The 27099-nt window shown below is 60.9% G+C and overlaps 2 protein-coding genes across 2 annotated transcripts in view; one reads left to right on the forward strand and one right to left on the reverse strand.

Moving 5' to 3' along the window:
• Nucleotides 1–374: 374 nt before the first annotated feature.
• DUSP28 (dual specificity phosphatase 28) lies at nt 375–2680 on the reverse strand. The gene is made up of 2 exons (XM_047085229.1): nt 2222–2680; nt 375–1317 (listed from the first exon to the last, which is right to left on the reverse strand). The coding sequence occupies exons 1-2, from the start codon at nt 2621–2623 to the stop codon at nt 1162–1164; spliced, it is 558 nt and encodes a 185-aa protein (XP_046941185.1). The 5' UTR covers nt 2624–2680; the 3' UTR covers nt 375–1161.
• A 3227-nt stretch (nt 2681–5907) lies between these two features.
• ANKMY1 (ankyrin repeat and MYND domain containing 1) overlaps nt 5908–27099 on the forward strand; it is a 41893-nt gene continuing 20701 nt past the window's right edge. Inside the window, exons 1-10 of the mRNA XM_047085231.1 lie at nt 5908–6056; nt 8844–9030; nt 11642–11785; nt 17294–17766; nt 19287–19503; nt 19610–19873; nt 22488–22765; nt 24076–24247; nt 25379–25519; nt 25908–26048. Coding sequence (XP_046941187.1) covers nt 5920–6056; nt 8844–9030; nt 11642–11785; nt 17294–17766; nt 19287–19503; nt 19610–19873; nt 22488–22765; nt 24076–24247; nt 25379–25519; nt 25908–26048 — 2154 coding nt within the window. The 5' untranslated portion in view covers nt 5908–5919. The remainder of the gene's footprint in view (nt 6057–8843; nt 9031–11641; nt 11786–17293; nt 17767–19286; nt 19504–19609; nt 19874–22487; nt 22766–24075; nt 24248–25378; nt 25520–25907; nt 26049–27099) is intronic.

A 27099-nucleotide genomic window follows, 5' to 3' on the forward strand; every position in this document is an offset into this window, starting at 1 on the left:
CAGGGCCCTTCAGAATGAAGGCGTGAGTCATCTCACCGGGAAAGACTAGGACCAGCGAGGTGCTGGCTGAGGAGAAAGGGAACATGAAGTAACTAGCGGCAAGAGGAAATGTTAAAAACTGACTGTGATATTTTATTAATTACCTTATTATGTATACAGTAGCGTATATTTACCAGGGACTGTATTCTTTGTAACTCGCATTATAACCCAGTCTCCCCTTTTTATTCTTTCCCTTTCCTATTTAAGGAGTGTTGATGGTGATTAATTTTTTTTTAAGTTTATTTATCCTGAGCGAGGAGAAAGAGCGAGTGAGCAGGGGAGGGGCAGAAAGAGAGGGAGAGAGAGAATCCCAAGCAGACTCCACACTGTCAGCAGAGAGCCTGACACGGGGCTCAAGTTCACAAGCTGTGAGATCATGACCTCAGCTGAAACCACGAGTCAGACGCGTAACTAAGTCATGCAGGCGCCCTATGGTGATTCATTTTCTACAGTCTTTAGGCCACAGGAACCAGGTGAGGGGTGTCTGAACCAAAAGAGGAATCGACACACTCAGATGCACAGGTGGCCAGTGCGTCTTTGAGATGATGGTGGCCGCAGGATGTTAGGCTGTAAGATAGGAGGTGGGCACAGGCGCCCAGAGCCCCAAGGGTGCCCGTGCTAGGCTGTCACGCAGCCTCACATCCTGGCCTGTGTATGGTAGAAACTGCAAGTCTGGGTCCCGTGCCGGATTCCAAGATGGGACCAGCATGAGGTTTGGGAAAAGCCCCTGTGGCCTTAACAGGTGGCAGGCAGTCAGGGCGGGGGTGGGGGGCTGGGTCTCCAGGACTCCTGTACTTGCCATCTCCTGACCTTGGCTCCCTGGCCTTGCTCTCTGTATTAAATACCTTCCTGCCTAAAACTGCTCAAGTGGTATTGACTTTCCTGACCAAGCCCTGTTGATAAACCTAAGGAAGGGATGCTCTCAGTCCCTTCCTAAGTGGATACGCTCCTGCAGTACCATCAAAGGGCACAAGAGCTGCATTTAAGGTGAAATGTAAACTCTGTACGACAACGAGGAAGAAGGGAAGGGAGGAGGAAGATCATCCTCCAGGCAGCGCTTGAACTACCTTCAACTCCATGCGCCCTGCTTTGGGCGCTGGGTCATCTCCAAGGGTTGTAGGACTAGGGCTCATTCTGGAGCTCTTCTCTCGTTCGGGAGCACGGTCCCGAGGGCTCCCCGGGCGGGCAGGACAGGGACTGCAGGACCTCCTCGTACTTCTGAAGCTGAGCCCAGAAACCCGGGTTGGGCTCGGCCACCGGGCGGGCGCTCTTCACCGCCTGAGAACAAGAAGGTTAGGTTGAACGCGGCGCCAAAGGTGCTCCGCACCTCTAACGCCCAGAGGCCCGCCGCACCTGGAAGGCCCGGCCCACCTGGAAGGCCCGCCCCACCGGGCAGGTCCGTCCCACCCGGGGCCCCTCCTGGGAGCCCCGCCCCACCTGGAAGGCCCGCCCCACCCGGCAAGTCCGTCCTCCCTGAGGCCCCACCTGGAAGGCCCGCCCCACCGGCTGGCCCGCCCCACCTGGGAGGCCCGCCCCACCCGGCAGGTCCGTCCCACCCGGGGCCCCTCCTGGGAGCCCCGCCCCACCTGGAAGGCCCGCCCCACCCGGCAAGTCCGTCCTCCCTGAGGCCCCACCTGGAAGGCCCGCCCCACCGGCTGGCCCGCCCCACCTGGGAGGCCCGCCCCACCCGGCAGGTCCGTCCCACCCGGGGCCCCTCCTGGGAGCCCCGCCCCACCTGGAAGGCCCGCCCCACCCGGCAAGTCCGTCCTCCCTGAGGCCCCACCTGGAAGGCCCGCCCCACCGGCTGGCCCGCCCCACCTGGGAGGCCCGCCCCACCGGGCAGGTCCGTCCCACCCGGGGCCCCTCCTGGGAGCCCCGCCCCACCTGGAAGGCCCGCCCCACCCGGCAAGTCCGTCCTCCCTGAGGCCCCACCTGGAAGGCCCGCCCCACCGGCTGGCCCGCCCCACCTGGGAGGCCCGCCCCACCCGGCAGGTCCGTCCCACCTGGGGCCCCTCCTGGGAGCCCCGCCCCACCTGGAAGGCCCGCCCCACCCGGCAAGTCCGTCCTCCCTGAGGCCCCACCTGGAAGGCCCGCCCCACCGGCTGGCCCGCCCCACCTGGGAGGCCCGCCCCACCCGGCAGGTCCGTCCCACCCGGGGCCCCTCCTGGGAGCCCCGCCCCACCTGGAAGGCCTGCGCCAGGCTGAGGCCGCGGTGCCGCATGAGGTAGGCGGTGCACACGGCGGCCGAGCGGCTGCGGCCGTTCTTGCAGTAGACTAGGCAGGCGCCGCCGGCGCGCACCGCGGCCTCCATGGCGGCGCAGGTGGGCTCCAGGTGCGTCAGCAGGTCCTCGGCCGGGTCGTCGAACACGGGCACGCGCAGCTCGGCCACGCCGGGCGCGCTCGGGCCGGGCTGCTGACGCGAGACGTTGACGCACAGGCTGACGCCCGCGCGCTCCAGCAGCTCTGGCGCGGCCGCGGTGCGCGCACTCCCGAGGAAAAGTGACGGGGCGATGCGCGCCAACGGTGGCGGCGCGGGCGAGGCGGCCCCGGGGGCCCCGCAGCGGACGGGTCCTCCCGGGTCCATAACCGGCGCTCGGGCACCCGGCCCGCGGATCTAGTTTGGGCGGCCGGGCGGACCGCCGGGCACCCCCGGGTCCTAAAGGGCTCCCGGGGACCCGCCCGCAGGGCCTTGGCTGCCTCCCTATTGGCCGGCCGGAACGGGGGCTCCTTCCCCGATTGGCTGCGGGTGGGGATGGCGGCCATTGGCTGGCCTCGTGGTTGGGAGGACGAGTGGGATTGGCCGCAGTGGGGTGGGCGGGGCCGGGACTCTGGGATGAATGGGCGGTCCCTGGGGGGCGCGGAGGTTCAGGAGCTGCGATCCTTCGCGCGAGGGCGGTGTTTTCGGTCAGCTGGCCTGCGACACCGCACGACGCTGCGACCGCTGCGGCGCCTGTCCCTGCGAGGGGTGGGGGTATGGTTCACAGACGCGGGCACCTCCCCAGAACGGGTCCGGTCGGGCCGGGGCCGCAGGGCCGGAGGGCCGCAGCAGGGCTCCGGGAGGTGGGCTTCTCCTCAAGCTGTGCTGTAGTGCGCAGGACTGGGGTCCGGTCCGGTAGCCTCCCGGTGGTTTTGTTGGTAGGCTGCTTGGCCTCGAGTACGCTTAGTAACTACGCATGATTGCATTGCCGCCTGATGTGCCTTTTAGAAAGCTTATGTTCCTTTTTTACCTGCTTCCTAATTGCTCTTTGTAATTTCTGTATCTTAGTTTCACTTTAATTGTAAAACATGGTTCGTATGAAATAAAGCTGTCTGCCCTTTTCATCATTTCTTCTATTTTTTATTTTTAGTAACTTCTGGTTCATCGCTGTAACTTTTAAAAACTAAGATCATTTATTGCCCAACATTTACTATGTAAGAAGACTTCTTCCGTAGGTTTTTCCCCCCTTTTAAACAATTGTTTCAAACGTTTATTTCTGAGAGACAGAGTGCGAGCGATGTAGGGGCAGAGAGAGAGGGAGACGCAGAATCCGAAGCAGCTCCAGGTGCTGAGCTGTCAGCACAGAGCCGGACGTGGGGCTCTATCCCACCAGCCTCGAGATCATGACCTGAGCCAAAGTCAGACACTTAACTGACTGAGCCACCCAGGCGTCCCCAGTAGGTTTTTCTGATGTCCAGCGTCATTCAGGGATGTGTTTCAGGGATCCGTTTCGGTGAAAAGCTGTCCCGCAGTGAAGAGCTGTCCTGCAGCCCTGCATACATTGATATTGTGGTTTGTTTTATTAATCATGGCACAATTTTGGTTCATCTATAACAGAGTATCACAAACTAGATGGCCTAAAACAAGTTTATTTTTCCCTGGGTTTGCGGTTTCCAAGCCTCTGTCTCCTTATAAGGACACTAGTCATCTGGTTTAGCGAATACCCTAATCCAGTATGACCTCTTGATTATTTGCAAAGACCCTATTTCCATATAAGGTCATTCACCGGTACCCGGAGTTGGGATTTAAACTTAATCTTTTGGGGGGATGTCATTCAACTTACAACAGATGGTACGGTTTGATAAGTTTGTAGGATATTTTGAAGTTGATCACTTCTTTCTCTTTTCATAACAGGAATTTTAAAGACAGTTTGGTTTGTGCTCTAATGCCCAGGCTGCAGTTGGAGGGAGCAGGGCAGAGAGAGGGGACCTGAAGGTGAAGGGTAAGAAGTAAAGAGAGGGGGGATCCAGGAACCAAGGTGGATATGAAGGGAGAAGGGGAATTGGGAGATAGAGGGGTGGGGGAAGCACCCCAGAGCCTTAGCCTGAATCTAGCCACTGGGGGCGGGTGTGGGAGGCGGCTAGGCTTCTTTGCATGTCTCTTTCCCCTCTTTCTAAGGGGCAGTCTGGGTTGAGAACCCCAGGCCCTGCGCCTGCAGAGAGCCCCGCCCTCTCTCCAAGAGGCCCCAGTTGCTTCCTTTGCAGAAAGTCCTTGTGCTGTTTCCCACCACTGTGCCTCTCTGCACATTTAGCCCAGTTCCCTGGACTGCGCTTGCTTTGCTCTTTGGAGAACTCCTGCGCATCCCCTGAAACCCTATTCAGGTCTCCTCTCTCCATAGTCTTCCCTAGAGACTCCTCGGTCCCCACAGCTAATCCTTTTTCTCTCCATGACTTCAGTCCCCTTTGTCGACTCGTCCCCAACCAGACCAGGAGCTCCCGCTCCGTGCCTTCCACAAACTTGCACGGAACCGCCAAAAACCGGCTTTGGAGTCCGGCAGAGCTTGAGGAGATCTTGGCTGTACTGCGTCCTGGCGCGCGGCGGTGGACGATTAACCCCATTGTCCCTCGGTTTCCGCAGGTGTCTCCCGGGCACACCCCACCATGCTCTCTTCCCGGGGTGCGGGGGGCGGGGGGGGAGCGTAGGGGGCTTAGTGCTCTCCCCACGCTCTCCCTGAGACCTTGGCCCAGAGCCGGCTCACCGGCCTCTGCTGGACGTGGAGGTCGGTGCCCGTAGCGGACACAGGCGGCCGGGTTCCCGCGTCTCGCGGGGCTCAGGCACAAGGCCCGCTAGCGCCGGGGCGTGGGGGGCGTGGGGGGCTCGGCGGCCGCGGGCAGGCGGGGGCCCTGTGAGGTCACAGAGGGGCGCCCCCTGTTCCGCCAAGGACGCCCGGGGGCGGGGCGTGGTCTGGGGAGGGGCCGGGCGCGGGGATTGGTGGAGGCAGAGTGCGTCCGGCGCTGGGGCGGTGGGCAGGTCTCCAGGGAAACCCGACGCTCTGGGGCTCCGGGCGCTGCGCGGAGCGGGACGAGACTTGCGAGTGGGGCTGCGCTGCGCTGGCCGCCGCCCTGGGCGGACCGGGTGCAGTAGGTGTGAGCTCTCCGACCCTCGGTGCGGCCCGCGGCAGGGGCGCAGTCGGGATCCCGGCGGGAGCGCGGTGAGACGGGAAGGGGCGTGTCCCGGGGCTCTGCGCGTGGTCCCGACGCCCCCTGGGCCCGGCCCTCTGTCCTCCCGCGTCTGGGACAGGCAGGAAACTTGGGAGCCGACGTGCTTGTGTGAGGTCGGGTGAGGGCCGTCTCCCTGCCCTTGGTCCGGCCGCCCTCGCGGGCTGGCTTCAGAGACCCGGGGGGAGGGGACGCCTGCTGTTCGGGGAGGAATATTGACTCCAACGTAGGGCCCTTAGGAGGTCGTGGGAGGGTGGCCCAGATGGCTCTTAATGTGTGGTTCCTGCCCCCACAGGAGGGACGCTGGCGGAGTTTCCAACAGGATGGGGGCATCGACCGGGTTAGGGGAGGGGGGCTTTGTTTCTCTGAGGCGGGTGGGGCTGTGGGCACGTCCCCGGGGCCGCCAGGAGCTCTGAGGGCGGATGTGGGTCCCTGGCTTTGCTTTCAGGTTCGAAGGCCAGAGGCATGGAAAGTGGGTGTCCCTCAGCCTTGTATTATAAAGTCCCAGATGATGACATCTCTGAAAATCAGCTGGCAGGGAGGGACGGCCAGCCTGCTGCCACTGACTTCCTGGGGACCCTGGAGATGCTCTCTACCAAAAGGTGTGGGGGCCCTCCTACGGGGGGGGGGGCGTTCCCAGCCCCACCCTGGGGACCAGACTTAGCTGGGATCCAGCGTTGGGGCAGGTGCTAAAAACCCCTAAAAGTTATTTTAACCCTCAAAAAGTAGTCTCTGGAGAGAGAGGAAGACCTGAGCGTCGTATCAGCAACCACTGAGGAAAATTACAACATGGGGTAGCTGGAACACCCCCTCATCCCACCCCGGCCAGATGTCCACACTCCCTTCTAGCTAGGCCACTCTGCCTTGGCCTCGCCTCGCCGCCTCGCCACGAGGGTTCCCAAGCTGGGCGGCTTCACACTATGGTGTTAACAGTGAGAGCCCACACCTCCCAGGCCTACTCTGGGCCAGGGGCTGGCTGCCCTCCCGGCCTAACCGTGGCATCTTGTGAAAGCCACCCTGTAGTCCCGTTGTACTTGTCCCTGTTGTGGACTGCCCTGTGCCTCCCTTCCCCCACTCGCACTCCCGAAATTCGTGTTGAAGCCCTAACCCCCAGCGTCCTGCTGACTGGTGCTCCTGCACAGGCTCAGCGCAGGCTCGGGCCCTAGCCGTCCTGGCCCCTGCCCCGGTCACCGTCACGTGAGGTCTGGAGGTTCCGGGGTGGGGGGCTCGGAAGCTCTGCCCTGCCTGCAGCTGCACCTGCCCCCGCTGCTCCCCAGGCTCCAGCCCGAGACCCCGGTTGTCAGGCCGCCCCGCTCTTTTCTGGCAAGCACACCATCCTCCACGCACTGACACACCCAGCCCTGGAGGTGGGGCTTTTGGGGAGTGATTAGGCTTAGAGTTGTGGGGCCCCATGATGACATTAGTGCCCTTCTAAGAAGAGGAAGAAGCCGACACTTTCTTTCTCTGCCACATGAGGACACGGGTGCCATCTATGAACTAGGAGCCTGGCCTTGTCTGGGAACCGAGTCTGCAGGCACCCTTAGATGTCTAGTGTCCCCCTCCAGAACCGTGAGAATGGATGTTTGTGGCTCGAGCTCCCTGCCTGTGGGACTTTGCAATAGCCTGAGCGGACTGATAGAGTCCCCGTTTTACAGAGGAGAAAGGTCTCTGAGCCCCAAGGGGGACAGGGAGCCTGCCTGGTGGCAGAACCTCTTGGCCACCCTGCTTACCCGGCCAGCCAGCTGGGCATTTCCAATGACTCAACAGTGGGCCTCACGGCTGATTGCTTGTGTTGGTAATTTTCTTGCTTTGTTTTAAAATCATTTCCTTTGGCTTTTTGAGGAAATTTTCCATTTGTTCATGTTTTTATAGTCCATTACCTTTTCCTCTTAATAATTCAAAAAAAGGTTGTTTTTTTTTTTTTTAATTTTTAAATTAAGCATGTAGTGTGTGTGCGCCCTGTGGCAAAGCAAGAAAAGTGGCATGTTAGTCTGCTGGGGCTGCAACAAAGTGCCACCCACAGGGTGCCTTAAACAATAGAGATGTATTGTCTTTCAGGCTGGAGGCTGGAGCCCAAGGTCAAGGTGTGGGCAGGGTGGTTTCTTCTGAGGGTGCGAGGGAGAATCTGTTCCAGATCTCCCTCCTTGCCTTGTAGACGGCTGTCTTCTCCCCGTGTCCACACATCATCTTCTCTCTGTGTGTTCCTCTGTGTCCAAACTTCTTTCCCTTGTCATAGTACAACAGTCACATTGGACTAGGCCCCCACTGATGACCTCACTTTAACTTGGTTACCTCTGTAAATGCAGTCCCAGGTAAAGTCCTGGGATGTAGGCTCTAACGTAGGAGTGTGTGTGTGTGTGTGTGTGTGTGCGCGCGCGCGTGTGTGTGTTGGGGGCTGGGGGGAAACACAATTCAACCCATAAGCACAGGTAAGCCAAAGAAGAAACAAACCAAAGCGCAGCCCTCAGATTTTTTCATTGTTGCATGTGTGTATCTGTTTTTCCTGGCTTCTTTCTTCAAATGCATAACAAAGTGGCAAATGGAGATTTTTGTGTTCACAGCAGCCGTATCCCTTCTTTGGGCAAAGCTTTGTGAAGCCTCTGTGACTCAGGGCTGGCATTTGAGGGCTGGCTGGTGGAGGGGGCTCAAGGTCCGGGGGTTTCCATGCTCTCAGCAGCCCAGCTAGACCATCAGCCCGACAGTGGCACAGGTCTGTAGACCAGAGACATCGAGATACAGCATCCCCAGAGAGCCCTTAAGTTGAGAGGGAGGCAGAGAGGGGGGCCGTGTGTGTGACGGGGGCTGGGGGTAGGTCCCCCTTTAGGTCAGGATTTGTACTCTTAGCAAGAGCAGAAAAGAAGCCAGCTTGCCCTCGTGAACATTTTCTGCCCCTTGCTGTGCACCCGCCCATCCCTGCGGTCTCTCTTAGTAGGCAGCTGCTGCTGCTCTTGGACCAAAGCTCCCTCTCCTTGTTCAGACCGCCCACTGGTCCATGCGTGCCTGCCAGGTGTCTGCCTCCTGCCCAGCTGGGGGCCAGGCTGCCGGCCCCCGGGGGGAAGACCCTGCCGCGGCGCTCTGGGCTGCTGGTGGACACAAGGCCGGCCCCGCCAACAGCTGGAGCTGGAACCCATCAGCTTCCAGGGCACCGGCAGCCCTTTACCCGTGTTAGAGACTCGGGGTTGCACACTTCCTGTGTGACCTTGGGCAGTCACTGCATGCCCGTGCCTCAGTTTCCCGCTCTGCAAAATGGGAGTGGCAAGAGCGTCTGCCTCGGGATTGTTGGAGGAAGAGACGAGATGGTGTGTGTTCTCTGCACGTGGTCCCCCCCCTCAGGCCGGTTCCAGCATTGATCTTCCTCGCCGCCCCCCCCCCCCACTTCACCTTCCTAGGGACATCCTAGAGGCCCCGGAGGAGGAAGAGGAGTCCGAGGGTCCCCCCAGGGAGCAGGACTTGAAGGAGGCCTACATCCAGCTGGTCCGAGGCGTGCAGGAGTGGCAGGACGGCTGTGTGTACCAAGGGGACTTCGGGCTGGACATGAAGCTGGGATACGGTGAATTCTCTTGGCCCACGGGCGAGGTAGGTGGCTTCCGCGGCTGTCCCCCGCCAGGGCCTGGCTGTCTCTTTTCTTCTAAGAGGGGTGTGAGGCAGACTTGCCCGTCTCCGGCAGGAAGGGTGCTGGGCTCGTGTCTTTTCTACCTTCCAGAGAGAAACCTTCCAGATACTTCCAGAGAGAAACATTCTCACAGATGTCCAGGGTCACACATGCAGTTGGCCTGGGCGTTCCCGGGCTGCGGCTTGGGAAGGGTTACTTACGATAAATTCTCATTCTGGGCAACTGTTCAAAAACTTCAAATTACTGCATGGAGCTGTATGTACGTCGGTGAAATTGCATCGTATTTAGGGTTAAAGAGAAGGGAAGGATCTTTTTAGCAACGAGATGGGAGCAGGCTCCAGACCCACGCAGTAGGCCGCGTCCAGGACCCCAGTGGAGACTCCCGGAGACCTGTGGGAGCTCCGCAGGTGCCTGGGGGAGGGCACAGCGGCCTGGCCTGTGGCACGACCGCGGCCGACGCCTGTAGCCGCGGCTGCCTGCTTGTCCGGTGGGGAGATTTCCAGAGCGTGGGTTCTACTGCAAGCTGGGGAGACGGCCCCGTAGGGTACTTTCGTTCAGATCCAGGCCCAGTGGGGTCCAGGCTCAGAAGAGCAGCCGGGGCTGGGTGTGTCACTGCGTGGAGGATGGCGTGCTTGCCAGAGGAGAGCAGGGCGGCCTGACAACCGGGGTCTCGGGCCGGAGCCTGGGAGCGGCAGGGGCAGGGGGGGCAGGCGCAGCTGCAGGCAGGGGCGAACCTTCCCCCCACCCCCGCCGATCCCTCTCCCAGGACGCACCTCAAGCTCAGACGAGCCTCCGGACCTCAGGTGACCGGGAGGCCGGGGCCGAAGCCTGTGTTGAGTGCAAGCCACCGTGACGCTGGTGGTTCAAGCGCTGAGTCCCGTGGCTCCGGGACTGGCACTGAAACCAGTCCTCGGCTAGTTTCTTTCTTTTACCCAACGCCGTGGTGTCCCGTGCCCTCGTTCGTGGCTGTGGGAGGTTGGGCGTGCCGGCCCGTCCCGCGGAGCCCGGGTTCCACCGTGAGGGAGACCACGGGGGACGGGTGTGGTGGCGGGGCCTCGGCCTCATTACTGCCTGGCGGGACCTCCGGGTCGGCGGAGCAGCTGCTTGTGCAGCCGAGACAGCTCACAGGCCGGAGAGGCCAGGGGGACGAGAGGGTGTGCCACCCACCAGCGGTGACCCTACACGCGTTAATGGCCGGAGCACATCAGCCCTGGCCGGTCAGACGCAGCTCGTGGTGTGAGTGCCGGGGTGGGGACGGATGGGGTGGCTGTGGAAGGGCCTCCCCCCAGTGCTGCTTTCTCCTGGGGTGGGGGGGGCAGAGAGCCTCTCTCCCGCGTACGGACCGACGCTCGTACACAGACAGTTGTTTTCGAGTCGGGTGGACTCTGCTTTCCCCCACAAAGTGGTGCGGGTGTTGGCAGGAGCGGGCCGCCCCTGGCCTCGTGCCCCTCTGCTCCGCGTGGGCTCTTCAGAAGCGCTGGCGGAGCCCACGTTCAACCCAGGCAGCGCTGGAAAGGGCCTTCGTTGGCTCTTACGATGGGAAAGCCCATCAGCGGGGCTCTGCAGCCCGAGGCCTGGCTGGTCCGGGGACTCTGATGACCTTGTCGGGCCCCCTCTCTCCCCGTCTCTGTGTTGGCGCCCAGACTAACCTTCCGCCATCCGGCGAGCCTGTGGGAGCTACGCCTGACACTTCTGGGGGAGGGGAGGGGCCCTGGGGACACTGGTCTGGCCCCGGGCATGGGTCCTGTGGCCACACCCAAATTGAGGCCGGGGCCGGGGGTCGGGAGTCGTCTGGTCGGACAGACCTGGTCACTGGTGCCTGGTCCGTCAGCCACCAGCCCCACGGGGAGTCCTCTCCGCTACCAGAGGACAGAGGAGGGCACGAAAGCAGCCACACCTGGGGTCCCGTTCCTACAGAGCCGTCTCCGAGCATCGCAGGACCGGCCTGCGGCTGGCTCGCATGGGAAGAGCTCGCAATGGGCGTCACATTGTTTGACCCTCCTGAGGCCCCAGCAGGGAGGCCGGCCGGCACAGACCCGCCACCGGCATTTGTGGGGCTTGGGCCACGAGTGGAGGCCGGCGTCCGTGGCTCAGTGTAGCCGCACCAGTGGTCCCGCGCAGGCCCATAGCTTGCCCCTGGGGTCACACGTGGGGCCGCGGGGGTGAGCCTGAGGCTGGTGCCCCCCCCCCCGCCCCCGCCAGCCTGCTGCCTATAAACCCAGGCAGGCGTGGAGCTGAGCCCGGGTCGGGGCTCCGGCCCAAACCCAGGCGTCGCTCCGCAGTGGTGGCCATTCTGGCACCTCTCCAGATTCCCCTACCGGAGCTGGGGCAGGCGACACGGGGGCAACCGGGGCCTGACCGCCTGGCACCTGCTCTGTGTGACATCGGTGACGTCTCTCATAGACTCGTTCGGCCCCCGAACTTGAAGGGGCCCCGTGGCCAGGTGCCCCTGCGGTCCGCCTCACTGCCAGCCTGGCCGGCTGCCTCCACCTGGGGGGCTTCCTGGAAGGCCGGGGTGGGGGGTGGCCAGGAGCAGCTTCTCGGACACAGCCTGTCACTGAGCGCTCTTCACAGTCGTACCGCGGGCAGTTTTACCGGGACCACCGCCACGGGCTGGGCACCTACCAGTGGCCCGACGGCTCCAGCTTCACTGGCACGTTTTACCTCAGCTACCGAGAGGGCTACGGCACCATGTACCTGAAGACCAGGCTCTTCCAGGTGAGGGGGCGGGGCCGCCCTGTGGGGGTGAGGGGGCGGGACTACCCCAGGTGCAGGTGAGGGGGCAGGGCCACGGGGGTGTGAGGGGCGGGGCCACCAGGGGAGGGGGAGGGGCCGCCAGGGGGTGAGGAGGTGGGGCGGCCCCCCCCCAAGGGGTGTGTGAGTGTGAAGGAGGGTGAGGGGGTGGGGCGCCCCTGGTGGGGGGAGGTGTGGGGGTGTGAGGGGGCAAGGCTGCCCCAGATGTGGGTGACAGGTGAGGCCGCCCTGGAGTTGGGGGGGAGGGGGGAGGGTCACCCTGGGTGCGGGTGAGGGGGCGGGGCCACCCCTGATGCAGATGAAGGGCGGGGCTCTGTGTGTTCAGGCCACTGGACAGAAAGATATTTAGGTCCTGGGGAAGTTAATTTGTGTAACAAGTGGTGACTTCCTTATTTTTAAAGATCGTTAACAGTACCGATAATAAGGTTCATGAAAAGAAAAGGAACACGAATGAGAAGACAGGATGCTTCATGATCCCATTTTCCAGAGCAGGGAGTTGTGTATCCTTTAGATTAAGCTGCAAATGCACCGTAATATTTACTTTTTTATACATGAGCTGGATCATTCCACATAGATTGTCTTGAAGCTTGTCTTTTAAAAAAAATTTTTTTTTTAATGTTTATTTATTTTTGAGACAGAGAGAGACAGGGCATGAACGAGGGAGGGTCAGAGAGAGAGGGAGACACAGAATCTGAAGCAGGCTCCAGGCTCTGAGCTATCAGCAAAGAGCCGGACGTGGGGCTTGAACTCACGAGCTGTGAGATCAGGACCTGAGCCGAAGTCGGCCGCTCAACTGACTGAGCCACCCGGGCGCCCCTTGAAGCTTGCCTTTATTTGTGGAGGACATTCCTGGTTTTGCAGAAACAGTTGCCTTTCCTCCTTTTATTTCCGGACGGCGTAACTTAGGGTACAGTCCACCCCCTTGAGTGTGCAGTTGTGAAGGTTTTCACGAGCGTGGAGTTGTGTGACTACTACTGCCATCAATGTACAGGACGGCTCCTTCTCCGCTCCTGCCGGTGCCCCTTTGGGACCGGTCTCTCCTCCCACCCCAGCCCTGGCCAGTTGCTTTGCAGATGATTTGCCTTTGCAAGAATACCAGGCTAGTGAAATACAGTAGGTAGACTTTTGAGGCTGGTGCCTTTCACTTAGCGATCGTATTGAAGATTCATCTGCCTTGTGGTGAGTCCGCAGCTCCTTCCTTAGCGCTGAGCACTGTTCCAAGTGCACGGCGCCGTTCTCCATTCCCAGCTGACAGACGCTCCTTTCCAGCTTTTGTTGATTATGAATCAAGCTGCTGTAAACATTTATATATGGTGTTTTGTGTGCGTGTTCGTGTGCAAGCATTGTACCCCGTCCGAGCCCCTAATATATACTGGACTCCATCTCCAGCCCCGCCCCCTCAGCTCTCGGTGACGCTGCTCTGCTTTTCATCACAACGTCCCCTTTTCCGTTGTTTCAGATCAGTGGAATGGGTGTTACTGCGTGTTCGATTTCTCTGGCTTAGGGCGTGATTCTTTTGAGATTCGTACGTATTTGCATATGGCAGCAATTTGTTTCTTTTGCGGTGAGCTAGTATTCCGTTGTGTGGATTCGAGACACGTGTTTTACTGATTCACCAATAGCTACATGTTTGAGTTCTTTCAAGTTTTTGGTTATTTTGAGTAAAACTGCTAAAAACGTTTGATTACAAGTCTTCATGTGCACACACGTCTGTCTTTTCATTTGGGTAAATACTGCGAGTGGGATCGCTGGCCGTAGGTGACATGTATGGCAAGTTTCGTAAGAAACCTCCAAAGGGTTTTCCAAAGTGGTTGTGCCGTTTTCCATTTCAGCCACCAAATACAAAGGTAGTAGTTGCTCCACACCTTTGTCAGCACTTGGCGTTGTCTATTATTTTCATTTCAGCCACTCGTGGGGCGCCTGGGCAGCTCAGTCAGGTAAGCATCTGACTTCAGCTCAGGTCACGATCTCTTGGTTTGTGGGTTCGAGCCCCACATCGGGGCTGTGCTGACAGCTCAGTCTGAAGCCTGGTTTGGATTCTGTCTCCCTCTCTTTCTGCCCCTCTGCTCATGCTATATCTCTGTCTCTCAAGAATAAATAAACACTAAAAAAATTAATTTTAGCCACTCGTAGGCTTATAGATTTTTCTTTCCCTGGTTCTTGCTTTTTTATGTCCTAGTTACGCAATTTTAGCTTAATCCAAGTTTCCTCAGATTTTCGTCTGTGTTCTCTTCTGCATGTCATGGTTTTGGCTCTGACATTTAGGTCTGGGATCCGTTCTGAGTTAATGTTTGCACTGCACGTGAAGCAACGGCTGGCTGGGCCTCCTCCCCTCCCCCGCCTCCACCTGTAGGCGGCCGGCTGATCCGGTGCCATCGGTCGAGAAGACTGTCATTTCTCTACTGCTGCTTTCGTACCTTTGTTAAAAACCACACTCGGAGACCCGTGTCTGGCCGCCTTTCTTCACGTGATGTCGGGACTGATCCGTGGGTGCCGGTGTCTGCAGTCCTTTTCCGTCGGTTCCGACGGCCTCCTCACCTTACTTGTTGTGATTTTGGACAATATCGCTGGACCGATTTTGGACAATATCGCTGGACCGTCATTTCATTAGAGGGCGCAAGTTGGTGACGCTCTAAACCTACGATCCCTCCTTCATTTATTAACTAGAGTTCTTTTGTCTACAACAGCCTTCATCAACCGTTTGGTTACTTTGAGGTAGTTTTATGGGGAAGGCAAAATGACACTTGATCTTTTCCTTTTTTGCCCCTCGTCAGGGTAATAAGTGGATGATTACCTAACACTCTTCAATGGCGATCGGTGGAGCTTACTCGGGTTTTTTTTGTTTGTTTGTTTCTCGGATCTGTAGAAACTCACGGATTTTAGTCTATTTGGTGTATCTCAGTACATTGTGGTTGTTACGCTTTTGGATGCCCAAATTGTCACTCTCTGGTCGGGGGAGTTTGGTTTTTGCTTTAGTTTGGTTCTTGCCGTAGACATAGCTCCACCAGGTGTCGGTGGTTTTCTTGCCTTTTGTTGGGGCAAGGAGACCCCAGCTCATCCATACACTTCCTGCCCTGGTCCCAGGATTGACTGTTGATCTGGCCTGGTTCCTAGATGGGGCGCGGTGTGGAGAAACCACCGTTTGGGTGCTTATTACTATCGTGTTGGCTGGTTTTCATTGGTAGGCTTTTTCAGTAGCAGATCTAGATTTTTTTTTTTTCTCTCTAAATGAGAAAAGACACCGTCAGTTCATACGGAAGTTTCCAGCTCCAGTTTGGGAGTACGGGGCTTTTTACTCAACAGCCATGGTGTCGTATTTGCACGTCTTTCCAATTAGTCTTCAAAATCTTTGTTTCTAACGTTAGCAAATTTCCGATTTATTTCCCCCCGTGAAATATGTATGACGGTTTCAGAAGGACGGCGTAGCATTAGCTCCAGCGCCGTGGCTCCTGAAACAACTCAGGGCTCCTTTCCTGCCTTTTGTCCCTGGGACCCATTCCACCGGGAAGGTGGAATCCAATCACGTGAGCTACTGTCCGTCCGTGCTGCCTGGAGGTAGAGCTAGGTTCACTTGTGTTGCTTTCATTGTTTAGGATTTGATTTTTACCATCTTGCTTTAATTTACTTTGGTAATTCAGTAAAAAACGGATATTTTTCTGAAGGCAAATCCAGCAAACAGGGTCCCCCCACAGGAGTCCAGCTTCCACAGTTTCTATCCGGAGTCCTCTCTCGTCACCGGGGATTGTTTGTACAGCTTCCTCTTTGCATTTACACATCAGGAGCACACGTGCGCACACGTTCCTCCCCCCGTAGGCAGTGGGACGTGCACCCTGCACCCTTCCCTGGGCCGCCTGTGGTTGCCCTTCCTCCCGACAGCCCAGCCCAGACCCCCTCCTCGCTGCTCGGGAAGGGTCAACCACACGCGCACTTTCCTCCGGCCTTTGTGGTGCCGAGGGGCGCCGTGGTGACGGTCTCGCCGGTTAATGGTTCCAGGCTTTTGTCGGTGATCTTTGGGATACGTTCCTAGAGGGGGATTGTTTGGTCACAAAGTAAATGATTATCAAAGGCAATTTTTTAAGCCTGTGGTGTGTAGCGTCCTGGAGACACATTCTCCTTTCTTTAACCGTCGACATTACTGCCATTATATTTTACTAGTAACGTAACCGTTAGCGTTATTAAGAGCTTGCTGCTAGACGTACTGTTGTGAACGTATGTGTGACTATAGCTTTGATCACGTTAGGATTGTTTCCTTACGATGTTAAGGAGATTATGTCCTTATGATAGAATCCTAGAAATGGAGCTCTTGGGTCAGCTCTTGGGGCATGAACGCCTTTGGTCTCCGCACACACCCCCAGCAGCTGCCTTTCCGACCGCCTGCTTCCCTGCACCCCCTTTTCTTGCCCCGTCCGCAGTCTTCCTTCTCGGCCCATCCATCCTGTGGCTTCCGCCGCCTCGGTGACGCTCCGGCGCTGCCAGGATGAATGCGCACCGCCTCCCCCCGGCCCCCGACCCTTTCACAGACTGCGGTGGCACTCGGTGCCCTGCTGCCACTCGGCAGATTCTCCCGGAAGTGCCTCTGCCGTCCCCACCCAGCTGCTTTGCACGATGAAGTCCTCCTTGGCGTGTCTTACTGTTCCTTTCATGTTCTTTCCTCTGCTCTAGACTGTGAACTTCTTGTGGGGGACTGTGTAGCTCAGAGACTTACACCCCAAGTAAGTCTGCAAGCCCGGGGCTCTGAGATAGGGGCCCTGTCCCAGGGTCCCAGGCGAGGGCGTGGCACCAGGGAGTGACACGGAGGGCCCCGCTGTGGCTCCCAGTGACCTCCAGAAGCCCTTCAGAGCCAGCTCTCCTGGGAAGCCGGGCCCCTCTCCGAGCTTCCCATCCCTTTTTGTGGGCCCAGCATTACCTTTCATCCAAGGCCCTCTTGGCCCTGCCCTCGCCACACATCCCCCACCCAGCACAGACCGCCCCACCCAGCAGAAGGGCCTCGAGAGGCCCAGAAATCACTGCAGTCTGCTGGGTTCATGGGAAGCGGGGGGGTTAGCTCCCTTTCCCCCCTCCCTCCGCCTGTCTCCTCAGGTCACACCTGCCAGAGTCTCTCTGACCCAGGGCCCCGCATCTCCGCTGCCCCGGGGTGGCTGGGCTGGGCCCACAATGTCACCGCTACAAGGGGTTCCCTGAAATGAGCCCACACGTGGTATCCCTGACACGCTTCCGCCTTGAGACCCCCGGTGATGTCCCCACTGCTGACCACCCCGGGTCCGAAGCACCTTTCTCCCCCAGTGCATTCCATATTTACACATTTGCTCTGGGACACCATGCCGGGGGCATACTCGGCCTCCGTAAGTATTTGTTGACTGAATGAAGACGTTTCTCCTGGAATTTTGTTTTTCTTTGATTTTGAGAAAACGGTTGCAAAGCTTAGGGCCCTGCTGAACGACGTCTCTTGCCCTGGTGACTTTGGTTTCGCAGGGGCTGTACAGAGCGGACCAACGGTTTGGGCCGGGCGTGGAGACCTACCCGGACGGCAGGCAGGACGTCGGGCTGTGGGTCCGGGAGCACCTCATCAAGCTGTGCACGGAGGTTCCCCGCAGCTTCTCCATCCACAACTACCCCGAGTACTCGGGCTTCCTCACTCACTCTCCTGCTAGACTCAGCCTCTCGGATGAGGAGAAGGTGGACTGGGACCAGCCGGAGGGACAGGACCCCTTTTTCTACGACTATAAGCGGTTTCTTCTGAACGATGACCTGACTCTGCCTCCAGAAATGCACGTTTACTCGACCGACAACAGCCACCTGCCCGTGACCTGCTCTTTCCGCAAAGAATTAGACGCCCAAATCTTCCTTAATGACATTCCTCCATTTGCTGGGGATGAAGAGCCCTGGCTTATAAAAAACGAGACCCCTCTGATGGTCAAAATCCAGACGCAAACCTACAAATACAGGTGACTTGCCCCATCTTTCTTCCCCTCCCGTGACGGGCCTGTGCCCGGGGCTGGGCTCCTGGGGGGCCCCTGGCACCTGGCCGAGTAACTCGCAGGGTTATTTCTTGGGTTCACGTAGAGGTGCTTCTCCTGTTGGAGGCAGCGCAACGACGAAGGGGGAGGGAGAGCCGTGCGGGGCCGGTGAGCTGGGACGCGCGCCCCGGGTTGCGAGCCTGCAGGTGCAGGTGGGTGCTGTGGCATCGATGTCTGCACAGGGGCCTGAGATCCTGCTCACCTGCTCTCGGGAGAGGGAGCGGTCAGGAGGTTGCTGGGGAGCACGGGGTGAGGGCGGTCCCTAGAAGAGTGTAGAGCCTCGGGAGGAGCTGTGGGACAGGGCCAGCCGGGTGGATGGAGCCGAGTTCAAATCCTGGCTCTGAGACCTCGCGTGTGTTTGTGCAGGCCGGAGCCCGTGCTCCAGCCTCTGTGGGTCACGTCTGCACACGAGGTGCACACGAAGAGATGTATGGGAGCAGGGCCGAGCAGAGAGCCGAGGGCGGGAGAGCCGGGTAGGGGCGGGCTGGAGGCTGGCCGAGCCTCTGGCTTCTCGACGTCTGGGAAGGCATGGAGCTGCTCCGTTGGTCCCCAGAGACCAACCCGGCCTCCAAACCCCCAACCCGGTCCAGCCCCGGAAAAGTAGGCAGCCACCTGATGAAAACTGATTTTTTTAAGTTAAAAATTTTAAGAATATTTTCATTTACTAAACTTTGTCCTCAGATATAACTAAAGTATTTTAGAATCCAGGTTTTGTAAGCACAAGTGGTTACTTTTGCATTCATATACCCACCCATCCATGTACCACCCCTCCATCCACCCGCCCACCCGCCCACCCACCCACCCACCCCTCCATCCGTCCATCCACCTACCCACCCATCTATCCATCTACCCCCACCCATCCATCCATACCTCCACCCCTCCATCCCTCCACCCCTTCACCCCTCCATCCCTCCACCCCTTCACCCCTCCACCCCTTCACTCCTCCACCCATCCACCCATCCCTGTATCCACCCATCCATCCACTCACCTGCCCATCCACCCATCCAGCCATCTACACCTCTGTCCACCCATCCATCCATCCATCCATCCATCCATCTCTCCATCCCTCCATCCCTCCACCCCTCCATCCCTCCATCTATCCACCCATCCACCCATCCATCATTCAGACATCAACTGAGCCAGTAATTGTTGATAAGTGTTGGGTACAGAAGCTGCCATAAATCTATAGGTTCTTGACCATGAAGGAGGTGATGTGTGCACAGGAGGCTGAAGTACGTGGTGGTGAATGGGCCATGGGACTTGCATACTCTCTACTCAAATAGCAGAGTGAGTGAGAAGTGGATGTGAGTGCTTGGTGCTGAGTGCCGGACCCATGTGTATCCCTGGCCTCCTTCCCGCCCAGGGTCCCTCCCTTGAGAACCCCTTCCCCAGCACAAACAGAGAGACTGATGAACCAGGGATGCCCAGGGTCCCCACTGTGTCTCCAGGAACAAGAAGGCCCATACCAGCTGGAACATGGGTGCCATCTTGGAGGGGGACCGGAGCGGCTTTGCGCACCATGGGCCCAAGGAGCAGCTTTCCGAGGAGATGATACTGCGGGCCGAGGAAGGGGACTACGACTGGGTCTACAGGATCCTCAGGGATGACCTCGCCAGCGCCGACGTGGCCGATGCCAAGGGCTACACTGTGCTCGCTGCGGCCACCGTGAGTCCCAGTGCCGGGTGGCCTCCCCTCAGTGGGGCCACCGTCCTCCAGCAGGGGCCTTGCCGGGATGCCTGCCGTCCCCGTGAGGCTGGCCTTCTCCCTCCAGGTTCACTGTCACAACGACATTGTCAGCCTTCTGCTGGACAGCGGGGCCGACGTGAACAAGTGCACGGACGAGGGCCTCACGCCGCTCAGCATGTGCTTCCTCCTCTACTACCCGTCCGCGTCCTTTAAGCCCAACATCGCTGAGAGGACGGCGCCCAAGTCCCACGTCAGCCCCGTGGCCCTGCGGCTCCCGGCACCGTGCCCCGTCTACTATCCGCCTGTCCGTCTCTCCACCCGGCAGTGCGCCTCCCCCCGCCTCGCACAGGTCAGGTTCAGATGGGGTGAGCAGACACCGAGGCCTGCGGGCGGGGAGTCGGAGCGGGGGCCGGGGCCGGCATGACATCTAGGGAAGTGTGTCCCACGTGAGCCCCACGCGCAGTGGTTGGGGCTCTGAGACCCCTCCTGCGGGCTTCAGGGAAGGAATCACAGGGTCGGGGAGCGAGGGAAGGAGCGAGGCCCGCCTTTGCCCATCGTGAATAATGTCGCCTGGAGCTTCCCCGGGCAGGCATTGGTGTGAGCTGCTCCCGGTGGTTTTGGGTGTCGGCCCAGCAATAGGGTTGCTGACCACACGGAGGCCCCGTGTCTCACTCACTGAGGAACCACTCTGTCGCCACGGTGGCATCTCTTGGCGCTTGGTTCCAGGGCGGACTGGGGGCCTCCCAGCCCGGGGCGGGCGATGCCCCGGGGGCTGGCTCCCTACAGCACAGGGCACCCTGGTGTCTGTCTGCTGAGCACCGGCCTGAGGGGCAGTGCCTGCAGGGGGCACGCTTCCGCCCCTCAGGAAACCCTGGACCCTAACTGTCGGCCCCGCGAGGCCGCCCGGCCTTGACAGCTGCCGAGAAAGCCTTCGGAGGGGCTGGGGCTTTCTCTGAGCGTGGCCGGGGCCCCTCCCGGGTGGGTGAGGGGACGGCACTGGACAGTGTCCGCTTGGTGGGGTCCTTCCCTCACCTCATCGCGGGCTCCTGAGTCTCTTCCTCGGGGAAAGCCTCTTACTGCACCCCGGCCCGTGCCCGTGGTGCACAGCCTCCCTCAGCTGCCAGACACTCCCTGAACCTCTGCCTCTCCAGGGCCCCGGCTCTCCCCGGCCTGTGGTTCTTGACGTGTGGCCGCACCAGGTCATCAGAGTCCAGGGCGGGTGGGGGCACACCGGCCGGGGCCCCAGCGTGGGGTGAGCAGGTGCACGCGGGGAGCCCGCCGGAGGCCCTGCTGCCCTGGATGGTCCTGTGTGCGGGAGGCGGGGCGGGCGGGGGGTGGTCGCTGGGAGGAGGGAGGCGACATCCCTGCAGGAAGACTGCGGTGGAGGGTTTGTTTTCGTAGCTGCGTTAACGTGTGCCTTGTGAGTGCCCTCTCCTTCCTGGTCGGAGGTTGTTAACTCAGAGTCACGACCAACTTTCAGTTTCAATGTGATCATAGGAACGGGGACGGGGGGAGACCGTGTCGGTCCTTGTGTTGCCCCTCGGCCGGGAGCTTCTGGGGACGGGGGCCGACTTTGTCGCCACAGCCTCTCCAAGCCCAGAGCGTCTTCCGGGGGGACCCTGGCCGCAGGGGAAGCCTCAGTCATTATTGGTGAAGGCAGCGAGAGCCCCAGAAAGGGTTTTATTTGTACACTTAAAACACTGGTGAAAATCGCCCCTCTCCTCTTCTTTGAAACTTCTTATTCTGGAAAACATGGCACGCACACAGAATAAGCGAAGACAGCGGCATGTGTGGGAGCTTGCGTGGACCCGTCACCGAGACTAAGCAGCTGCCAGCACGCGGCTCACGCACCCCGTCCACACCCCCGCCTCCCCCGCCAGCTGCGCTCATCTTAGCGTGGATTCCCCATCGGCTCGCTTCAGCCAGAGACGTCGGCTGAAGACACATTCTTCTCTCTCCCTCTCAACACACCGCAGACGCTAGCATCTCACCTGAAAACTTTGTTAAGTCCTGTGGGATCCCACCCAGGCAATTTTCCCGGGTTCCCACGTAACCTTCCTTTTAGACTGGGGATAAGCGAATCCAGACCCAAACAAGTTCACACACCGCACGTGGTTGAGAAGAATTACTCTCTTCCAGCCCAGGGCAGGCTCCCCGCCCTTTCCCGAGTCCAAGGAACCGGGTGGCTCTCCCGTGCCGGGCCTCACCGGCCGCCTCCGGGTGGGCAGCGCGCCCCTCTGCCACCTGCACCCTGTGCGCACCGTCCCGGCAGAGGGCCCCGGCCCACGGAGCCGCCTCTGTCTGCCATCTGGCCCTTCACGGATGTGGGTCGCAGGGGGTAGGGCCCCGCCGCCAGGGATCCTGCCTCCCGGCTCTGGGACGGGGCCCAGGATCTGCATCCCTGGCCACGAGGATGCTGCCGGGCCCGGGACCACACCGGGGACGCAGAGGCCGTGCATCGGGCTTGCGGGGCGGCCTCCGCGGGCAGGACCGTAGCGTGAGCCGCGCTGCTGGTCCTGAGTGTCGCGCAGATGCCTCTAGGAACCACAGTAAAAAGAGGTGGAACAGGTGGAATTCATTTTGACGCATTTTATGTCACTGGTGTCTCCACAATTTACCATTTCATTGGGTCATTAGTGTAAAGACGGGAGGGCAGCCTGCACTCTTTCTCTGGCCACGCACACACCGGTTTGGGATGGGCCTCACGCCGAAAGCTCGGTTGCCACGTGTGGCTGGTGGCTGCCATGTGGCTCAGGTTTCTGTGTGAGGCCCCTGAGATGCGTGCTTCCCTCTCTCGGTTTTTGCCGAGTGCTTTAGCATGGTCAGCTAGAGGCCTTGAAGGTCACTCCCAGCCTTTAGGGCTGGTTCATTGGTTAGATAGGGTTGTCACTCTGATTTCTTCTTTCTTCTAATTTTCTCTCTCTCTCTCTCTCTGTCCCTCTCTCTTTTGCTACTTTCCAAAGGAAGTTCCAAATATGCCAGTAAATCCCAGCCTTGCCTTCTCATTCCCTGAAATGGCCATGGAGTCCATCTGTTTCAAGGACCTGGCGCCCACGCCAGGCAGCCAGGAGCAGAAGTCCATCGTGTGGGGCAGCGAGGAGGACCGTCTCTCCCCGGGTGCCCGGCTGGCTCAGGAGTCCCCCGACCTGGGGAGCAGCCCTCGGAAGCAGGACTTGTCACCGTGGGACAGTTCCAGTGACCTGGAGAAGGGGCCGCATGGCACGGCGGGGAGTCTGGACAGGTGCGCGCCGGGCAGCCAGGAGACGGACTTCGAGTCCGCCGTCTGTGTGCGCGACTTCTCCCTCGGGCTGTCCCGGGACCTCCTGGAGAGGAGCGCCCAGGCCCACAGCATGCTGGAGGCCCCCTGCTTCAGTGCCACCGGCTTCGACAAGGGCTCCATGAGGAAGATGGCACTGGCCGCGGCGGAGTAGGTCGCCGGGGTGTGGGCGGCGGGGCCGAGGGTCACTTCTACGCGTGGATCTCCTGCTCGGTGGGCCAGCATCACCTCCCTGGCCACCAGGAGGAGGTGTTTCCAGAGGTGTGTGTCCCACACCCCCTGAGCTTACAGGGGTGCCGGGGGGCCCGTCCTGCGCGCTGCCTCCAGGGTCTTAGCGTGGGCATTCTGTGCATGGCTCAGGGTTGGGGCCTGGTTGTGACCTTAGGGGAACGGTGGCAGTGAGAGGCCAGGAGATGTGCCCTGTGGCTTCCAAGGTGCAGGTGCTCATATACATGTGCCCCCCCACACACACCTGAACACCCGCACACACTCACGTGCACCTGCACACGCCCACGGACACGCACTCTCCCAACCCGCACCTGCACAGCCACGTGCGCTCATATATACCCGCACACATATGTGCCCAGCGTGTGTGTATACGTGTGTGCACGTGGATGCGTGTGGTAGCCATGTATGGGTGTGTGTGTGAGTGTGCTGTGTGCGTACATGTGCATATGTGTGTGCTCTGTGTGTGTGGCACGTGCCCGTGTGTATGTACACACACGTGTGTGTGGTGTGCACGCGTGTGGTCGTGCGCGTCGTGTGTGACGTGCGTGTGTGTACGTGTGTGTGCTGTGTGTGTGGTACCTGTGTCCCCGTGCAGTGTGCGTGTTGTGTGTGGGCGTGCGTGCCTGCGTGTCTGGGTACAGTGTTGTGCCCTACGTGTGCTGGGTGCTCTGTGTCATCCGCTCACAGCCACTCCAGGAGGGAGGGCTGGTCCCCACCTCACGCCCCGTGTCGCGGATGACCTGAGCAAGGCCGAGTGAGCACCGGACACTGGGGTGGGACGGGGCTGCGTCTGGACTCCAGCCCGGCGGGGGCCGGCTCAGGTGTGGCTGCGGCGGGAGCAGCCCTGGTCCAGGGTGGGGGCCAGTGGCCTCGGGGAGGCAGGGCCCTGGGTGGTTCCGGGAGAGGCCGTGAATGCTGGGGCTCAGGTGCCACACGTTCAGCGCCCTCCCGAGCCCCCTTTACCGGGGAGCGTCGGTCCCGACTGGGACGGGGTGCTGTCCCGTGCCTGTCCCCAGCCTGTGACTGTGTCACCCTGGTCCTTTCAGACGCAGAACCAGGTGGCTGACCATCGAGCTGCTGCTGCACCGAGGCGCGGACCCCAACCTGTGCCGCGTGCCCATGCAGGCCCTTTTTTTTGCCGTGAAGGCCGGGGACGTGGCCGGGGTGAGGCTGCTGCTGGAGAACGGGGCCAGGACCGACATCCAGCTCCCGGCTGAGGTAGGACCCGCGGGCTGGGGGCGGGGACCAGGGGGCAGGGCCGGGCTGGCGGGGGGCCCGTGAGGCGAGCGGTCAGAGGGTGCGGCGCGGCCAAGGCTGGCGGGTTCTTTTGGCTTCAGCCGCCGCCCGGTGTCCCTGTTCGGGGGCAGGTGGGTCTCGTGTGGCCAGCCCCTCGGCCGGACCGCGCACCCCTTCTTTTCTGAGCATCTGGGAACGTGAGTGCGGGACAGTGGCATGTCCGTGGGAGACCCGGGGAACCGCGTGATAATCTTTCAGGTTTACCGATTGGACTCTGCCTTGGGAACTAAGGTCGTAACCTCTCAACATGGCTCCGAATCGGTTCACTTATTCTTGCCTTCGTTCATTCCCAGTCAAGCGCCTGTTACTTACACAGTCCTCCTTCGGGGGCATTGGGCTTTAGTAAACTGTTGGGGTAGATGGTAGGGGGAGGAGGAGGAGGGTGCCTGTGCCAGGAGAGCGCCTGTGCGCCGTGGACTGATGTCCTCCCGACTCTTCTCCCAGGGCGCCTCCCGTTTCCCCGAGACCCTGCTTTGCGGGTTCCCGTTGCGGGACGCGGACGGCCCTGTGCCTCCGCCCCCTCGCGCTGCGTGCTCCTGGCCGGGCTCTCTCCCCCAGTCGGCTGTGCTCCCTCCAGGCTGGCCCGGGGTGTGCGCCTCTGTGTGGCCACCCCGACCAAGCACGGCCCAGCAGCCCGTGGCTCTCCCAGGGGTGGCTGGAGGGTTGCTGTGGGCGGAGAAGGACAGGCCTGGGCGGGGACCGGAGTCAGGAGCCGCGTGACCATCCACCGGTGGCATCCGTCCCGTGGAGGCCCGGCAGGAAGGGCGGGGCTTTCTCGCGGGAAGGGCGGGACAGCCGGGCTGTAGTGAGGCTGGCCCACCGGGGCCCCTCTGCGTCTGCAGGGCTGGCAGATGGAATTGGAGGGTGCGTGTCCGTGGTCCGTGCGGGCGGGCCTCGATGTCCTGAACGTCACGATGAGGCCCGGATGGTGCCGTGGGGTCTCCGAGAGGTGTGGCACGAGCGGCCGCGCTCCCGCCCTGGACGGGGCTCTCAGCCTGGGGGTTTTGCTCACCTGGGAGCCCGGCCTCACCCCTGCCCGTGTGGCCTCTGCAGCTGGGGGCCCTGACCCCCCTGCACATCGCAGCCGCCCTTCCCGGGGAGGAGGGCGTCAGGATAACGGAGCTGCTCCTGCACACTGTCACCGACGTGGACGCCAGGGTGGCCGACGAGGATGACGTGTACAAGCCGAGCAAGGTGCCCTGTCCTGCCGCCGGGGGGCGGGGGTGCCGCGGGCCCCAGGAGGTGCCCCTGCACACGGTGGTACCTTTATTGCCCTTGCTCTGAACGGGGTCGGCTACTGCTCCGTGTGCCCCAAAGCCAGCGGGGCCCGCCCCAGCGCGTGCGCCCCGCCGACCCTCTCCGGGGCGCGTGGGGGATGCACTGTCGCGCTCGAGAGGGTTTCGCGGGACGGTGCTGGGCCCCGCGGTCTGGGGAGGGATGCTCTTGCTGGCCTGTGGGAACCCGTCTACGTGTGAGTCCGCTCCCGCCGGGTCTCCGGCCCAGCCTGGCCGGGCGGGAGCTGAGTGTCTGGGCCCTGGGGGGCGAGGCTCGGGGCCAGCGCTGGTCCCCCCTGTCTGCACAGCTAGACCTGTTGCCCTCAAGCCTGAAGCTCAACAATGAAGCGGGCCCGGCCGGCATCTACCACAGCAGGCCTACGTGTGTGCCGGATGAGGGGGGCAGGACGGCCCTGCACGTGGCCTGTGAGCGTGAGGACAGCTACAAGGTGAGCCGGGCCTTTCCGGGCCGGGCGGCGTGCGTGTGTGGTGTGTGCGCGCACGTGCATCTGAACGTGCGCACGCGCGAGTGCATGGACGTGGGCGTGTGCGCGTGCGTTCCGTGTGCGAGCTCGTCCTCGTAGGCAGGTCTGCTTGTGTCTCCGTGTGCACGCGTGAGCAGGCTCTGCCTGTGGCGCTTCGGGGACGCGGGCCCGTGTGTCTGTCTGTGGTGGGGGCGGGGCAGGGCAGCGAGCCCACGGCCCCCGTCAGTCACCGTCTCTGACTCGGGACCCCAAGGCTGGGCCTGTCCTGCGGAGCCCTGGGCTTTGACCCTCCGGCGCGGGAGCCTCTCAGAGGAGGGCGAGAGGTGGGCCTGGGGGGGGGGAGCCGGGAACCAAACTTCACTCTGTGCTGTAGTGGCCAGTGCAGCCCGGGCCGCTAGGCCTCGGAGCACGTAGTAAACTGAGCCTCCGTTTACGCAGCCACAAGGTGAAAATCGCAGCCGGCTTCTCGGGTCTGTGGCACGGGTGGTTTGCCCCCGCACAGCGTGGTGATGAGTCATGCTGCCTGTTGCAAGGGAGTGAGGGCCTGCGTGAGGGTGGCGGGGGGCGAGGGAGCGGAGGTGGGAGGCACCCAGACCCCCCCTGCTTCGTGGCGTCCCTGGTCCGTGCTCCTCGGGCTCCGGCCACTGGGCTGAGCAGAGCCTTCAGGGCTGCCCGCACCCCACGCTAGGAGCAGAGACGGCTCGGCCCCGGGAGGGCAGGCTGACCCGGGCCCGGGCCGCGCGTGCCAGGCCCGGGCTGTGAGTACAGAGCTTCCCACCCCACACGCCTGTATCTTTGCACTGATTACAGATTTGGAAGCGTTACGGGGAAACAAAGCCGGGAGACAGTAGAGGCACCGTCACCATTAGGTCCAGGGTCATTGGGTCATCGGTAGGCCAAGGGCAGATGGCAGCTTCGCGCCCCTGTTGAGAGATGGGGGCTGCCGCCGTCCAGCCGCGCAGTGTTCTGGGGGGAGGAGGGGAGGGAGAGCCCCTCAGCAGGTTTGGGCTGGCAC

This window comes from Lynx rufus, unplaced genomic scaffold (assembly GCF_022079265.1).
Source record: "Lynx rufus isolate CCGP_SWC_20201006 ecotype Redwood Valley unplaced genomic scaffold, mLynRuf1.p SCAF_2, whole genome shotgun sequence".
Lineage (NCBI taxonomy): Eukaryota > Metazoa > Chordata > Mammalia > Carnivora > Felidae > Lynx > Lynx rufus.

Bases quoted from the DNA above. Each gene is read 5' to 3' on its own strand.
- DUSP28 (XM_047085229.1), bottom strand. From the start codon at position 2,623: ATGGACCCGGGAGGACCCGTCCGCTGCGGGGCCCCCGGGGCCGCCTCG. The intron at 1,318-2,221 runs GTGGGGCGGGGC...TCTTGTTCTCAG, and splicing joins GCCTGGCGCAGGCCTTCCAG to GCGGTGAAGAGCGCCCGCCC.